The sequence below is a fragment of the Macaca fascicularis genome, chromosome 12 (assembly GCF_037993035.2).
Source record: "Macaca fascicularis isolate 582-1 chromosome 12, T2T-MFA8v1.1".
NCBI lineage: Eukaryota > Metazoa > Chordata > Mammalia > Primates > Cercopithecidae > Macaca > Macaca fascicularis.
The window spans coordinates 131,654,213-131,669,127 of NC_088386.1; the positions used below are offsets into that span (position 1 = coordinate 131,654,213).

Genomic DNA, 14,915 nt, shown 5'->3' on the forward strand with positions numbered 1-14,915 from the left:
TTCTGATTTCAAAGATGTTAAAGTGTGTAACATTTTGTTTCTTAGCATTAAGGATACCATATGCTGATCATAATAAGGAAAGACCTTGAAGACATGTTGAAAGTGAAAACTTAGTTGCAAAGCAGTTTGAGCCCATGTTCAGTGACCATCTGGTAGTTTATAGTAAGGCGGGGCAGAGTTAGAGGTCTGACTGACAGGATCCTCGGTTTGTGATGCTGATCAAAGTCAGCTCGTTCTTAGTCCCACTGAGGGTATAGGACTGTGTTCTGCTGCACAGGAACTCTTGGGTGCAAGGGCCCTCCTGTGGCTGGTGATCGGAGAAAGAAGTAGGTAACAGTTAGAATCACCTGAGTTTATTTTCCGTTTTCCCCAGCACGTAAATGTTTTGAGTGACTGGAAACAAGCTTTTTTCTCCACAATTAAGGAGCAAGTCTTAGCAGTATATGAAGCACAAAATTGAATATGAAGCACAAAAGCTTATAGATACAGAAGAATCTACAGAAGAGGCTAGATGCAGTGGCTTACACCTGTAACCCGAGCACTTTGGGAAGCTTAGGCAAGCGGATCACCTGAGGTCGGGAATTCGAGACCAGCCCGGCCAACATGGTGAAACCCCATTTCTACTAAAAATACAAAAAGTAGCCAGGCGTGGTGGCGTGTACCTGTAATCCCAGCTACTTGGGAGGCTGAGGCAGCAGAATCGCTTAAACCCAGAAGGAGGCGGTTGCAGTGAACCGAGATCTCACCACTGCGCTCCAGCCTGGGCGACAGAGCGAGACTTTGTCTCAAAAAACAAACAAAAAAAACCCCAAAGCATAGTTTCAGTTTTCTGCTGGTGAACATGTTAGAGTGGGGGGTTATGTATTGGGTACCCCCCACACAAGGAGCGTGGAAGTCAGAATGCACCCTTAGGGGATGACGGCCACAGTGCATGTTTCCTCCGGGTGGACGCTCAGATGGGCTTCAGCTCCCGATTTGGGAACTGAGGTCTGGTTCCGGTCAGCCAGCGCTCTTCATGGCGCAGGGGGAGTGTGCTCCCACGTGTTTGGAAGAGACAGGAAGAGCCTTCCTCAAGGCAGAGAAGAGGAAAAGGAGATGCCTTTCATCAGTCTAGGTCCTGCTGCACTCTGTGGGAGCTGCCATCGCGGTCTTCCCAGGTCTCTCCCAGCTGCCTTTGTTGAACTTGAAGTCCTCATTCTCATTTAATTTTGTATTTATCATTAGAACTTTGGGTTAAGTTTTCTCATGTAAACGTTTTACATATAACTGAATACACTTTTCACTTATATGCGGAAGTCAGAGTTTAACCCATTAAAAACTTTCCCCAAATGTATTAGAGGTGATAACCTTGTCCATAGAAACCTATCTAGGAACTACAGCTGCTTTTAGAGAGAAGGGAAACAGGATGCATTTCGGTTTTGTTTTTCAAATTTCCGCTTGGAAAGAGAAGGATCTTTGTTGCCTGATAGACCTGATGTCAGATGTGCTGAGCCAGTTGCAGCGAGCGTGGGAAGCCTCTGCCCCCTGCAGGGAGGCTCTACTCACTCAGCTCCAGTTTTGCAAGATGGTTATTGGAACTAAATGAGGTATTAATATATGCCTGACAGTGTGGGTATTTGTCAGAAAGAGGATGTGATGTAGGTTAAACTGGCAAGACAAGAATAAAGTGAGTACAGCAAAGCAAGAACAAAATGGCAAGAGTCAGGCTTTCTTCCCTAAGTTTTGTTAGTTTCCCTGAAAATAAGTAGTCATTTTCTTGCAGGGGTGCTGCAGGAGTTCGGCCAAGGCTGAGCCTGGGTTGAATCTTTACCCTTCGGCAGAGTAGGCCAGCCGCTGCGGTGGCGAGTGGGGAGGACTGTGGGGTGGGGGGTTCTGAGCAGGCCTGAGGGGTCCAGCAAGGCTTCCTTAAGAGGTCGGGAGTACAGTGGAAAGCCTCGGGGTTTGAGAGGCTCTGGCAGGAGGTGGGGCCGGCCGCCTGTCTGTGGGACAGCAGGTGGACAGGCCAGGAGCATGAGGACCGCGGGGAGACTGTGTGGTTTGTGTCCTCTGAAGACAGAGCGTCTTGGGTGGGAGCAGGATGAAGGGCCCATGCCCGAGGGGAACACCGCCCACGGTGTGCTCAGGAGGAGGACGTTGGTGCCGTGACAGTGTGTGACGGTGACGGTCAAGTCAGGCACCCAGCACGCGACCGAGGGGATTCCTGCAGCCCCTGCTGCCCGCCACCGTCCAGACGTCTGTTCTTAATTAAGCCTTCTCACTCAGCTCCTGCTGTCCTCCCCTTCTTCTCTCCCTAGTTTGCCATGTGGGTGGACGCTGTTATATTTGTCTTCAGCTTGGAGGATGAAATAAGTTTCCAGACCGTTTACCACTACTACAGTCGAATGGCCAGCTATCGGAACACGAGCGAGATTCCTCTGGTTCTCGTGGGAACCCAGGGTGAGTGATGCTCGTGTGCAGGTGGTTTTCAGAGGATTCTGACAGTTACGTATTTTCGGTATGGGGGAGTTTAAAAATGCTTTAAAAAAGGAAAAATTGCCTACTGAACGCTCACTGTTTTTGGGAAAAATCGTGAAACTGAAATTATCACATTTCCTGATTGGATTTTATGGTGAAACCACTCATTTAACAACCTGAAAACAACACACACACACATATCCTAGGTGCTTTAGGAAAAATAAATCTATTTTCCCTTGTTTTCTGGGGAAAAAAAAATATATATATATATATGTGTGTGTGTGTGTATATGTTTTGTATATAAACATATATAGTCAAATACATATATTGTTTTCTGCTGTATTTTAATTCTCCGTTCTATAAAATGATTTATAAACAATCTATTAAAGCTTGTCTTTCAGTGCATCTTGAAAATAGTGCTGATTTTCAGCATAAGAGCAGTTCCGTTTATTAAGTTCTATTTGTCACCGTCTTGTGATCTGTATCTCATATTTAATCTAGCAGGCCCCTCAGAGAGCGTAGAATCATACTGGGCACGTTTCTTGTTTTCCCTCAGGTCACTTCACGCTTGGTCTGTTAGTAGAGTGGCTGTCACATGGACTGAGGCACAGCATCCTCACTCTTGATCACAGACCCATGGCTGTGCTGGGGTCTGCCACTAGGGTCTACGACGTTACATAGGATGTTTTTAAAAGCCAGGTGGAGGTTAGCTTTAAAACTGCTTTGTCAGAAATATGGGTAACTGACAAATAATCCTGTCAGGAAAAATTGTATATCCCTTCATTTTGTTGTGGCTGTTAATAGACTGTCTTGCAAATTCTTTTAAAATTAGCGTATCTGACATGCCCGTCCATGCTCTGATGCGAGACGTTTCTCTTTAGGACGTCAGCTGTCCATACCGCACTGGGTGTGGTCTAAGTAGGAGGCTGCGCAGGCAAATGATTGGCAGCTTGATCAGGAACCTACAAAAGCCCAGATAAATAGTGTGGCATAAACTAAAAGCATTTTGCAGCCAGACATGGTGGCTCACACCTGTAATCCCAGCACTTTGGGAGGCCCAGGCGGGTGGATCACTTGAAGTCAGGAGTTGACCAGCCTGGCCAACATGGTGAAACCCCGTCTCTACTAAAAATAGAAAAATTAGCCAGGCATGGTGGCGCATGCCTGTAATACCAGCTACTCAGGAGGCTGAGGCAGGAGAATCACTTGAACCCAGGAAGCAGAGGTTGCAGTGAGCTGAGATCGCACCACTGCACTCCAGCCTGGGTGACAGAGTAAGATTCTGTCTCCAAAAAATAAAATAAAAAGCCAGGCATGCTGGCGGGTACCTGTAATCCCAGCTACTTGGGAGGCTGAGGCAGGAGAATCTTTTGAATCTGGGGAGGTGGAGGTTGCAGTGAGCCAAGATTGTGCCACTGCACTCCAGCCTGGTAGACAGAGGGAGACTCGATCTCGAGAAAAAAAAAAAACGGAAAAACTGAAAACATCTTCTCAGTGTGATAGATGGGAGGTGTTAGAGTTGGGCTTCCTGGAGAGCACCTCTCCACCCCGTTTTTTTTTTTTTTTTAAAGCTCACGCGGAGTGGCCACCGGTCACTCTCCCTCCTGAAACCTTCAGAGCCAGAGCTCTGTTTATCCTCACTCAGAAGGGAGGAGGGATTCTTAGGCCTAACACGCCCTCTAGTGTTCACCAGGAGACAAGGCCGCACCACCAAAAAGTCCTTGGTGGTTGTGAGAATGCAGAATTGCCGTATTTGAGGTGGCGTCTTGAAAATTCCTTATCGTGTTTTCAAGTGGATGCTCATCCACAGCGGATTCTGCTTAAAGCCGCCTTGAAGTCGAATAGAGAAATTCCAAAAAAGCTCCTCTTCCCTCAGGCCCGACCGTGGCATTTCTGAGCAGAGTCCTTCGGGGCTATGCGGACACCACTCGTGGGCTGTTGGAGCTCAGGAGGTTTGATTTTAGGACTCAGAATGGGCTTTTGCTTGGACTCACTGTGAAAAGTGGCAGTGAGGTTCCCAGCCTGGAAAGATTCTCTGCGATCAGGGTCTGTTCTCTGAGTTCTGAGTACACAGCCATGTTCCGCCAGTGGGAAGGGAGTGTCTGAGATCCCGGGAGTTGGCACCACACACACCTGCATGTGACTGGCTGCTGCTGGGTGACCGTGACCCCCGGGGCTCTGGTGGGGTTCAACAGGAATTCCCAAAAGACACTCAGTGCATCCATGGGTAGGTGATAGGCGTCTAATGGTGGCTGCTTTTGTCCCTCATATTTCAATGTGTGACTGGTGTTCCAAGGGCCCTGCCTGGGATCCTGAACCCCACCCCCGACTATCCCTGCCCCTGGAGACAGCATATCCCTCTGAGTCTCCTGCCTGAGCCGAGGGGCACATCGAGCCTCCTGCCGGGATGGCTACTTAGATTCTCAGGAAACGCTAATGAAGTTGAAGTCCTTGAGTAAAAGAAAGTACCCCCGTTTATTCCCATGAATTCCATGAACATCCATTGATCGGATGTGGAAAGATGCCCAGGAAGACCACAGGGGAGTGTCTGCATGTGCGAGGGTGGCCTCCGGGGTGGGGAGGTAAAGCCGGCCCCACACCCTCCCTGGGTGAGCAGGTAAGCCGGCCCCATGCCCTCCCTGTGGGACTCCTTTTAGCTGGACCACCCCCGATGAACCAGAACGAAAAGTTCCTATTAGGGCTGCATTCCTCACCTGTGGGATTCTCTTGGTCCTTACCTAGATTTCAAGGAGCAGCCCAGCAGCCCGGTGGCAGGAAGCTGGCATGCACATGGGCTCGGAGGGTCCCTGCTGCGACGCTTGCTTCCTGCCTGCAGACTTGCTCTCTCTGAGGCCTGTGCTCGGCTGCTTTTGCAGGGACTTGGCTTCCTGGGCTGCCAGAGACAAAAGAGGGACCACGTTGTCCAAGAGGGCACCTGGCGTTTCTCTTCCTGCTGGTTTGGGGTAGGCGGCCAGAGAGGTCAGAGCATATGGGAGGGGAGAGAACCGAAGAGGAATTAGGTTCATTGCCAAAGAATGCCTGGGCTGGGGTGAGGCCTCCGCCCGCTGGCAGGAGGGGCAGCTCTGCCCACAGGAGCTCTTTCTGGGCAGTAGCTAAGAACTGCACGGGGGCCGGGCGCGGTGGCTCAAGCCTGTAATCCCAGCACTTTGGGAGGCCGAGACGGGCGGATCACGAGGTCAGGAGATCGAGACCATCCTGGCAAACACGGTGAAACCCCGTCTCTATTAAATACAAAAAACTAGCCGGGCGAGGTGGCGGGCGCCTGTAGTCCCAGCTACTTGGGAGGCTGAGGCCGGAGAATGGCGTGAACCCGGGAGGCGGAGCTTGCAGTGAGCTGAGATCCGGCCACTGCACTCCAGCCTGGGTGACAGAGCGAGACTCCGTCTCAAAAAAAAAAAAAAAAAAAAAAAAAGAACTGCACGAATGTTCGTAATTGGACAAGATGGGAATGAATGAGGTAATCATCTAATGTTTGTTAAACAGGTTCTGTTTTAAAGACTTGCAAATTAAATGGATTTGAGGGAGAAGCAGGATCTGTAAAAAGCTACGGAGTTAAAAGTGGAATGAAAATGAGACAGGTATAGAACCGAAATGCGAGTGCAGAAGCCGGTTTCCATGCAGTGGGAGAGATTCCCATGGTGCACCTTTGAAGCGGAAAGTTGACAGAAACCGAGTGAGCCACTGAGGACGGAGGGGCTGCGGGATCGCTGGGCGGCAGGTCAGGGTCTCATGGAAGCTGAGTGGATGCCACGTGGCCTGTGTTTTCAAAATTATCCTAGAACATTGAAACATCATAGACTTTTAACTTCTTTCTACAATTAAAAAGAAATGTTTATACTTAAAAAAAAAACTTTATTTTCTTAAATGTTGTGAAATGCAAGTGAGATTTACTAATCAGCAGGACAAGAAGGCAGGACGAGGTGCCCTTTGACCGTATCTCTGGAACGGGGGTGCAGCCTGTGGAGGCTGTAGTGGCAATTGTCAGAGGAAGAACCCTTAACTACAGAATTCAGTTGCCTTCTGGTAACGGAGAAACATCAGCCCAAACCTATTTCATAGGGCTGAGAAAATAACATGAGAAAACGGAAAAGGAAAAACTGAATACATTCCTTAGGACATCACGTTTTAAATATACTTTAGAAAATGGAGTTGCCAAATGCCCTTCCTCTACAAAAATAAAATGTCAAAGGTGGTCGCTCTGCAGTATAACTTTGCTACTATTTCTTTGGCTGGTAGAGAAATCCTGTTGGTGGGTTTTTGTTTAAAGAGTTGTTTATTGTTTTCTTTGGCGTAAGAGCCTTCAAGCCCTATGAAAAAGATTCAAGTTAGGAAACTGTCTCTGAAGGCTGGGCACAGTGGCTCACGCCTATAATCCCAGCACTTTGGGAGGCCCAGGCGGGTGGATCATTTGAGGCCAGGAGTTTGACACCAGCCTGGCCAACATGGTGAAACCCTGTGTCTACTAAAAATACAAAAAATTAGCTGGGCGTGGTGGTGGGTACCTGTAATCTCAGCTACTTGGGAGCCTGAGGCAGGAGAATCACTTGAAACCAGGAGGCAGAGGTTGCAGTGAGCCAGATCACGCCACTGTACTCCAGTCTGGGCGACAGAGTGAGACTCCATCTTATAAAAAAAAAAGAAAGAAAGAAAGAAAAAGAAAACCGTCTGTGAAAAGTCCTCTCTCTGCCCTAAGCCTCGTGGCTGTTCACATTCCAGCTCCTCATTTCTGTGCTCCATGTGCCACTGTAACTCAGTAGTAACAGAATGAATGGGGCGGGTCTGAGGGTGGGGAATCCTGGCAGCTGAACTTAAAAAAAAAAATGGCTTAGTTTCTTTTTTAGGAAACGGGTGCCAACATCCCTGCAGCTGCTCAAACGCCCCCATGTGCACACATGACTTAGATTGGGTGGATTCAGGTCACCTGTGACCCTGAGGAGGTCCATCAAAACCTCAGGGGACTCGCTGCTCCCCTCTCCGCACACCTCCCTCACCCCCTAGGCCTCACCCCTGCAGTATCTCCCTCCTATCCACCAGCTGCCCTGCCGCCCTCTGCCTCAGGCACTCTGCCCCAGGCAGTGGCTGCTGCACCCACCTGCTGCAGGTGAGGGTTCCCTGATCCCTTTAGCAAGGGCTGTAAAACCCAGACTCACCCAAGCCTCCTGACCTCCTTCCCGGCATCACTCACAGTGTGGCCATCTTACATTCAGAACCATTCATCACCTTCGTCTTTATTTTCTGCTTGCCTCTCTGGCCAGCTAGAATGTCTGTTTCATTCACTGGGGTGTCCCTGTGCATAGAACAGGAACAGACCCCAGTGCTCAGTGAGCATTTATTCAGTGGGTCATTGGACAAGCGACCACGCCTGGAAGAAGAATGCCGGTGTCGGGAATATGCTTAGCCACCTGCGTGGTGCACAGAAGGGGACCTGCACCTAGGGACTGTGTGTGTGGTTTTTCCTTCTTTCCGAAGTATGTGTCCTCTAGACCCACATTTCAGTCTTGTTGCTGCTTTCTGAACATTATAAAATTTTAGTTTCAGAAGCTCTCCTGCAAAACACATTTCTACTAATGAATAACTTTCTCTGGTGTTTGAGTCTGTTATTTGGGAGGCAAACTACGCTCTACAAACTCCAGATTCATAGACTAATAACATTTCTGTTGAGTAAGGTACTGGTTTTCTGCGACGTGGGGAGTGTGGGAAGTAGTCGGAGCTGTCATTGTCACCGTGCCGTTACTGTTTTGGTCTTCTGTTCCAGATGCCATCAGTTCTACTAACCCGAGGGTCATCGATGACGCCAGGGCGAGGAAGCTCTCCAACGACCTGAAACGGTGCACGTACTACGAGACGTGTGCTACCTACGGGCTGAACGTGGAGAGGGTCTTCCAGGACGGTAAATGCGCACGGCTGGGAATTTACTTTCAGTTCACGATACAGGAGGCAGTTCAAGAAACCAGTCCTGCCTGCACTTGTGCACGTGGGTGGCGGAAATACGTCATTGATGGGTGGGCGTTAGTATCGAGAGCACTCCATTCCAGAGGCGACTCTCAGGTATGTTTCGGATATAAAGTGCCGTGTTCAGAAGAGACAACAAGACGTGGCTTGAGAACAGCCTGGTGTTGGGTCTGCGTGTCACTTATGGGGCCTTTTTGTATACAGGATAGAACATTTCTTGAGCTGTTGTTCATCCACGGGCTCCGTAAAACTTGTTTGTGAGCCATTTCTTTATTGTCATTGCCCATGCTTAATCCAATCCCGTCCTTTAAAGCAGTTTCAATATTTGATATCGGGCTTTGAGGAGAGAAGTGAAAGGAGGAGAGAGAGTGTCAAGTTTGGACTTGCCCACCAAAAACGTAATAACATGGCACGGTGGGACTCACAGCCGCGAGTGAGGACCAGCCTTTTGGAATTGTTTTCAGGTGATTTTATTCATTATTGATCATCTGCCTTCAGGAACGGCCACAGATCAGACAGACAATTCTCCTAGAAGAGCTGAGGTTCTGCCAGGGGGTCAGATACTGGCGGATGATGGTAGCTCCAGACGTCGGCTATGAGAGAGGAGCCTGTGGAGATGCGTGGAGTGGGTGGGGGAGGTGGCGTCACCCTGGGGATAGGAAGGTCTGGGGTGAATAAAGACTGATACTTCTAAATCCAGTCTTTTCACCCTGGGGGCTTGGGAGAGGCCTGGTGTTCTGGCAGAGGGTCACACTGCTGGCGGGAGTGGTGGACATCACTTGTAGGTCCTCTCCCCTGCTGGTTTAAATCCATGGGGGCCGAGCCACCTGTGCCCCTGCTCTGGTGCCGAGGGGATTGTTGGGGGCAGAGCAGGGCAGCCACGCTGGGGCTCTCCGGAGAGTGCCAGAGCCGCTCGGAGCTGGGAGGAGATGGAGGACTCGCCGCGCCCTGACCCCGAAGACCAGCTATGAAAGCAGTGACTACGGGACTGTTTCGGGACCTCCTCCAAATGGGGCAACCTGTGTTGTTCTTTTAAATGTTTCAATTAGTCTTCAGATGCCGTTGTAGAGATTCTGTACGTTCACTGTTCAACTCAGTTTCAAAGATGCCATCAGTTCCGTCAGTTCTCAGACTTGACGTTTTCTTTCCTGTAGCAGTGAGGTTCCTTTTCTGAGCCTGCCGTCTCTTCCCGCGCATCTCTGCCTCTCAGATACTCAGCTGCACTTCAGCACCTTGGTCCTAGTTAGTCCTTCACGGCTTCAACGTTTCTTCTCGCCTTTTCCAGTGCCAGTGCTGAAGAAGCGCAGGGTTCCCCTGAGAGGCAGCACGAAGTCGCTGGGGTTCCACAGCCCCTTCTTCCCTCCACTCACGTTTATTCCGGGCACCTCGTGCCGCCTCTGTTGGGAGAACGTCCTGTGGGGAGCAAACCTCATGTCAAGCCGTGCCGGTGAACGTTAGTGAGATGTTAGTAAGACTTGGAAGAACTGTGCAGGGAGGCCCTTGGAGCTCTTCCGAGAGGTGAACCCTCACGGAACAAGGTCACTGTCGGCCACCGCGCTGCTGAGGCCCCGTGAATGTTGAAGTAAAGCATTGTAGATGAAGCGTCCCCGGGCCCATGCATGACGCCAGCTGCTGTTTTCATAAATAGACTTTTCTTCTTTTTTTCAGACAGAGTCTCGCTCTGCCACCCAGGCTGGAGTGCAGGGGTGTGATCGGCTCACTGCAACCTCCACTTCCCAGGTTCAGGCAATTCTTGTGCCTCAGCCTCCCCAGTAGCTGGGATTACAGGCACTCGCCACCACACCTGGCTAATGTTTTATATTTTAGTAGAGACGGGATTTTCACCATGTTGCCCAAGTTAGTCTCAAACTCCTGAGTTCAGGCAGTCCACCGACCTTGGCCTCCCAGAGTGCTAGGATTATAGGCATGAGCCACTGCGCCTGGCTGTAAATAGACTTTTGGTGACACAGAGCCACGCTTGGTGTCGATGGGCTGCAGCGGGTTTGGGCTGTTCTCCAGCTGTGACAGCAGAGATGAGGGTCTTTGCGGCCCGCAGAGCCCAGAATATTTCCTCTCTGGCCCGTGCAGAGAGCCTGCCAGTCCCCGATGCAGGATATCAGGGACTCAGTTGTCTGGGTAAGTTGAGTCTGCACAGTGACTCCTTTGCTTTTGTATTTATCATGGTTAACATACATGAGTTTTCCATAAATTGATGAACGTTCCTTATAAAAATAATGTTATCAGTTAACGAATGCTGGAGGATGTCAGGATGATGGTGCCTTCCTGCCAAACAGCCTATCTTCGGCCATTCTGGCTGCTCTAACAAGACCCAGTGGCTTACACAACAGACTTTTGTTTTTCCCAGTTATGGAGGATGGGAGTCCAGGGCCAGGTGCTGGTGGGTGTGGTGCCTGCCGAGGGCCATCCTCCTGGTGGGCTGTGTGCTCACATAGTGGAGAACAGAGGACATGAGCCCTCACCTGTCCCTTCCCATAAAGGCGCTTAACCCATCACAGGGCTCCACCCTTGTGATCAGTCACCTGGCAGAGGCCCCACTTTCCCCCTGAGGGTCGGGATTTCAGGGTAAGAATTTGGGTTGAGTTCCATACCATACCCAGCACGTTCGAGTCTGAGGACAGGCAGCCACCTCTGTGTTGGAAGTGTTTCATTTTTGTCAAGTTGGGGGCTTGGCAGGAGGAGAATAAGGACTGATATTTCTAAATATTTTTATTTAAAAATATTTAGATAAAGCGTTTCCGTTGCCGTGACAGCTCATGTCACACCTCCCCAGGTAGTGCTGTGACGAGTGTCTGTGTTCATAGGCACAGGAGATTTCCATTCCGGTTTCGTGTTTTAGAAATAATACATTCTCTGCCGGGCACGGTGACTCACACCTGTAATCCCAGCACTTTGGGAGGCCGAGGCAGGCAGATCACCTGAAATCAGGAGTTTGAGACCAGCCTGGCTAACATGGTGAAACCCCGCTTCTACTAATAATACAAAAAAATTAGCTGGGTGTGATGGCATGCACCTGTAATCCCACCTACTGAGGAAGCTGAGGCAGGAGAATCACATGAACCCCAGAGGTGGAGGTTGCAGTGAGCTGAGATTGTGCCATTGCACTCCAGCTTGGGCAACAAGAACAAAACTCCATCTCAAAAAGAAAAAAAGACATAATACATTCTCATTAAGTATTCAGATTTTGGCCAAGTGTGACGACTCACGCCTGTAATCCCAGCAGTTTGGGAGGCCGAGGCAGGTGGATCACCTGAGGCGAGGAGTTTGAGAGCAGCCTGGACAGCATGGCGAAACCCCATCTCTTCTAAAATTACAAAACATTAGCTGGGTGTGGTGGCGAGTGCCTGTAATCCCAGCTACTCAGGAGGCTGAAGCAGGAGAATTGCTTGAATCTGGGAAGCGGAGGTTGCAATGAGCCGAGATCGCACCACTGCACTCCAGCCTGGGTGACAGAGCGAGACACTGTCTCAAAGAAAAAAAAGTATTCGAATTTTATGGAATCTGAAAAGCAAATACCTGTGATGCTGCAACTACTGTGACTGTTGCGATTTTTTTGTGCTTCAAATATTTTCATATGAAGATACATTTTAAAAATCAGGGTTACTCTGCATATTTTATATAGTAGTTATATGGTATGTGGTTTCTTATATATATTTTTTCACTTAAATCACAAGCACTCTCATTGTTAGTGATAAAAGTAGTTGCTGAGGAAGAGCTTTATTTAGTACTTAGCAATCCCTAACAATAACAGAGTAAAAATCCTCAAGGAAAGTTAAACATTGTAAGATTTATATAATGTTGAAGAAATTGTGGCTTAGAGAAATGACATAGCTTGACCCAAAGGGACACAGCCTGGACTGGATCCCCCGTCTTGGGACCTGAGAGCCGCAACTTAACCACAACACTGGAACATTTTGTCATTAAAATGGAAGCAAGTCAGGTCCTGGGGCGTCATAGAACCCCAGCTCTGCCCACAGGTCTGGGGAGGGCCTGGCAGGGTATGCACCCAGCCAGCAGGGCCCCTGCCCGCTCTGCCCACAGGTCTGGGGAGGGCTTTGCAGGGGACACACCCAGCCAGCAGGGCCCCTGCCCACTCGCAGACTCAGTTTATTCAGCTATCTCGATGACTCTCTGGCTTCTTTTTTGCCCTAGGGCTTACTTTGTTTATTTGCTTTTTATACCGATATATGGTAGAAAGAAAACATGAAGGAAAAGCGTGTAATTTCTACATAATGTTCGGCTTGTAAATAAAAGAAAAACCAATCCAGCTGCTTCCGTTGCCCTGCGGATTCTGTGTTCCTGATTGGCTCTGTACTGAGGTTCATTTAAAAGGCCAGGGACCTTATTCTTTGCTTCTTCAACATTTGACTTAGTGTCTTGTAACAAAAGGACATTGTAAAAATTAATGAAGAAACATTGCATTCACTTTCCTGTTCACTTGTGTAGTCCTGTTTACTTTGCTTTCATTCATGGAGTTGCCAGATGGCTACTAGCAAGTGGCTTTAGGTATTGGGAAGCAGGCTAGCAAGCTGGTTCATCCATCCAGTCACTCGTTCGTCTGAGCACCAGCTTCCCACCCACTGTGCATCTGGTCGGTGGCTAGAGGCAGATTCTGAAGCGTGGGCAGGGTCCCCTTCTCCATGAAGTTAAGGTCCGCTAGGGAGCATAGACATCAAACCGTCACCCAGAAACATGACCTTGTGTCTTGCCCAGGGGTGGAGGAGAAGTGTGGCGGCCCAGGCCGTTTTCTGGGGGTCCTTCCCAGCAGCCTGGGAGCGTCTTCGCTCCTGCTCGCAGGCGAGATCGTGTGGCTCGCGGGGCAGGCGGGATCGTGTGGCTCGCGGGGCGGGGCGGGATCGTGTGGCTTGCGGGGCGGGGCGGGGCGGGATCGTGTGGTTTGCGGGGCGGGGCGGGATCGTGTGGCTTGCGGGGTGGGGCGGGGCGGGATCGTGTGGCTCGCGGGGCGGGGCGGGGCGGGATCGTGTGGCTCGCGGGGCGGGGCGGGATCGTGTGGCTTGCGGGGCAGGGTGAGCTGGTTCCACAAGATGGTTTCCGCTTGACCTGGGCAAGTGAGCGGGACGTGGGCCACGGGTAGCCAACTGTTTGGATTCTCAGCAGAGCCCTGGGGGAGGGAGACACTGGGGGCTGGGGCGGGCTGGACGTGTAGACTTGGCAACTGGGGGCTGCAGGTCCGTCTGTGGGGGCTGCACAGGGCTCCCGTTCCTAGATCGCCCCACAGCCAGCGGCTCTGCACCTGTCAGATTCTGCGTGGCTCTGTTTGCCTCTTGCCACATCTGGGAAATTACCTATATACAATTTTTTGTGTTCTTAAGGTTAAAATGGTGGTTTCAGTGTTTGACATTAAATTTTTTGAAAGTCCCTGTTCATTTGTTCTCCTAGGGCCTGGATACATGAACATGAAGGATTACGGAAAAATAAAGTTCATTCCCTGTAGACATTGTTTCTCTGGTCCTGCGATTCCTTCCTTCCTCCCTCCCTCCCTTCCTTCCTGCGTCCCTCCCTCTCTTCCTCCCTCCCTTCCTTCCTTTTTCAGGCAGCGTCTCTGTCACTCAGGTTGGAGTGCAGTGGCACGATCTAGGCTCACTGCAACCTCTACCTCCTGGTTTCAAGCAGCTCTCCTGCCTCAGATTCCTGAGTAGCTGGGATTACAGGCATATACCATTATGCCCAGCTAGTTGTTTGTATATTTAGTAGAGACTGGTTTTTGCCATGTTGGCTAGGCTGGTCTTGATATCCTGGCCTCAAGTCAAGTGGTCCTCTGGCCTCGGCCTTCCAAAGTGCTGGGATTACAGGCATGACCCACTGCGCCCAGCTTGCGAGTCGTCTTTAAAGAGACCTTTCTCCCACGTCATATGAAGAACTAGCTTGAGTGGCGGCAAGCAGCTCTTCCGGACAGACAGAGTGCGTGTCCGACATGGGACTGTAGTCAGGTCTCCGGAAGTTCAGGAAGGGTGTAGTGTTGGTGATGGGATTTCTCAGCTTACGTGCTGAAAGGTCACCTAAAATAGTTATAACTTAGCGACAAAAGTAAATCCTCCTTTCAGAAGGCCAAGTCATGTATGCTCAAGTTGGTAGCAAGCCGTGTATAGGTAGCGACAGGGCCCTTTTGAGCATTACACGTGCACCTTGGAAGGAAGAGAGCAGAGATCAGGCTCTGCCTGTATGTTCTTGGATGGTGCATTCAGCACTGTCGTTCCCTGCAGTTAGGTTTTGGAGAGCGTCAGTTTTAGTCTGTCTTCAGATGCGTTTGAGTTTCTTGTCTTCCTGAGTGGCGTGTTAGGAGCTTTCTCTGCTGCGGGTGGCAGTGCCATAGAGGGACACAGGGGCCTGTGTCGTGGCATCTTTTCAGTCGGGGAGACAGGATCAGGGTGTTTTTGTTTGACATTTTAGAGCCAATGCACCCCAACTTTTATTGGGCATAGTTTCTGACTTAAATTATGGTGTCCTTG

The 14,915-nt window shown here is 50.0% G+C and overlaps 1 protein-coding gene across 13 annotated transcripts in view; it reads left to right on the forward strand.

The window, feature by feature from the left end:
- The window catches only part of AGAP1 (ArfGAP with GTPase domain, ankyrin repeat and PH domain 1), a 645,437-nt gene that overhangs the window by 248,176 nt on the left and 382,346 nt on the right, over positions 1–14,915 (forward strand). For all 13 annotated transcript variants that reach the window (XM_005574702.5, XM_005574705.5, XM_005574700.4 and 10 more), the window contains 2 exons: positions 2,295–2,436; positions 8,231–8,365. In XM_005574702.5, coding sequence (XP_005574759.1) covers positions 2,295–2,436; positions 8,231–8,365 — 277 coding nt within the window. The remainder of the gene's footprint in view (positions 1–2,294; positions 2,437–8,230; positions 8,366–14,915) is intronic.